Here is a 1,620-nt window from a genome sequence, read left to right as displayed (position 1 = left end):
ATGGCCGCGCCGGCGCCGGCACCGGCCTCCATCCCCGTCCCGGACGAGCTCCTGGAGGAGATCTTCCTCCGCGTGCCCAGCCTGAACGCGCTCGCCCTCGCCTCCGCCGCCTGCACGTCCTTCCGCCGCGTCATCAAAGCCCGCGCCTTCGGCCGCCGCTTCCGCGCGCTGCACCGGCCTCCCCTCCTCGGCTTCATGGACGCGGGCGGATTCCACCCCGCCCAGGCGCCGCACCCCTCCGCCCCGCTCGCCGTCGCCGTAGCCCCCTCCGCCGCCGATTTCTCCTTCATCCCGGTCCCGGACGTCGTTTCTTTTTCCTCCTCCTGCGTCCCGCAGGGGGAAGGCCCCCGCTGGCGGCCCCGCGACGTCCGGGACGGCCGCGTCCTCCTCGATTGGACCCCCCTCTACCACTGCATCATCAAGAGCTGGGGCTACTCCGAAGAAAGGATCCTCATCGGTGACTACGAAGATGGTCCCCGGACCAAACGGGAGTTGTGCAAAGCCGCCGAGTTCCAGCTCGCAGTCTGCCATCCCTTATCCCGCAGATACATGCTGCTTCCAACCATACCCAAGGACCTCGCCGCCCAGCCGCAAGATCGCCTTTGGGCATTCGAGCCCGTGCTCGCTCCCAACACCGGGGACGATGGAGAGGAGGAGCCCTTCAAGGTGATATGCTTTGCAAGATACCCGGCAAAGCTCGTCCTCTTTGTCTTTTCATCCACAAGTAGGCAATGGTCCATGGTTGAGTCTCCCAGCTTCCCTTGTTTGGAATACTTGTCATGTTTTGACTGCGTGCGCGGCTGCTTCTACTGGACAGAACCTTATCACTGGAGTCACCATTTGATGGTGCTGGACACACGCACCATGATGTTCTCCACTGTTGATCTTCTCACCGGCTGCCATAAAGAGCTCAAGGATCTGGATGACCAGAGCTTTCATCGGCGGCGGCCGAATGCAGTTGTTGCGGGTAGACTAGGAGGCGGAGCCCTTGAGATGTTTTCTCTTGTCGGTCAACACGGGTCCTTTGCTCTCTACCACACCTCTTTGCAGAATAATTACCAAGAATGGAAGCTGAAGAAGATCGTACACCTGCCTGAGCAGTATCATGACTATTCCATTTCCACGGTGGGCGCAGCCGAGGGATTCTTGTTCTTCCAAGGCGCTCCAGAAGGTAATCCTATTGAGAATGTGGATTGTTACTCAATGGAGGTCAAGACTTATGAAATGACCAAGGTCTGTTCCAAGCTGGTGGACTTCTCCAATCGCAAGCTTGCCCTCCCATACTTTAGCTTCCCACCGGTGTTATCGGAACCAACTATTTGATCAACTGGTAAGCCTAACTATTTTATTTTGTGTTGTCATTGGGCTTATGTTTTGCTTGTTGTACTAGCACAGTTGTCTCTGCACAGATGTTTGATTATTATATTTGAATGAGAAGGCAATGCATGGGTTGTCTCTGCACAGATGTTTAATAATTATCTTTGAATGCGAAGGTTAATGGAAAAAAAGCGATTACATACTAGTTTGGAAAACTAATTTTATTGCTCCATATCTTAGGAGAGAAAATGTCCTTCACGTTGGCATCTTCATATAGTACATGTTTAGTCATACTTTGCACTT

General features: G+C 54.5%; 1 protein-coding gene across 1 annotated transcript; it reads left to right on the top strand.

The window, feature by feature from the left end:
- On the top strand, window positions 1-1,323 carry LOC119335691. Its single transcript, XM_037607788.1, has one exon. It carries the CDS (start codon window positions 1-3, stop codon window positions 1,321-1,323), a length of 1,323 nt encoding a protein of 440 aa, XP_037463685.1.
- Window positions 1,324-1,620: the final 297 nt, after the last annotated feature.

Source organism: Triticum dicoccoides, chromosome 7B (assembly GCF_002162155.2).
Source record: "Triticum dicoccoides isolate Atlit2015 ecotype Zavitan chromosome 7B, WEW_v2.0, whole genome shotgun sequence".
Classification (NCBI taxonomy): domain Eukaryota; kingdom Viridiplantae; phylum Streptophyta; class Magnoliopsida; order Poales; family Poaceae; genus Triticum; species Triticum dicoccoides.
Note: the sequence above shows the minus strand (reverse complement) of the source record. Positions and strands in the feature narration are given on the sequence as shown.

Coding starts and splice junctions, on each gene's coding strand:
- LOC119335691 (XM_037607788.1), top strand. CDS start 1: ATGGCCGCGCCGGCGCCGGCACCGGCCTCCATCCCCGTCCCGGACGAG.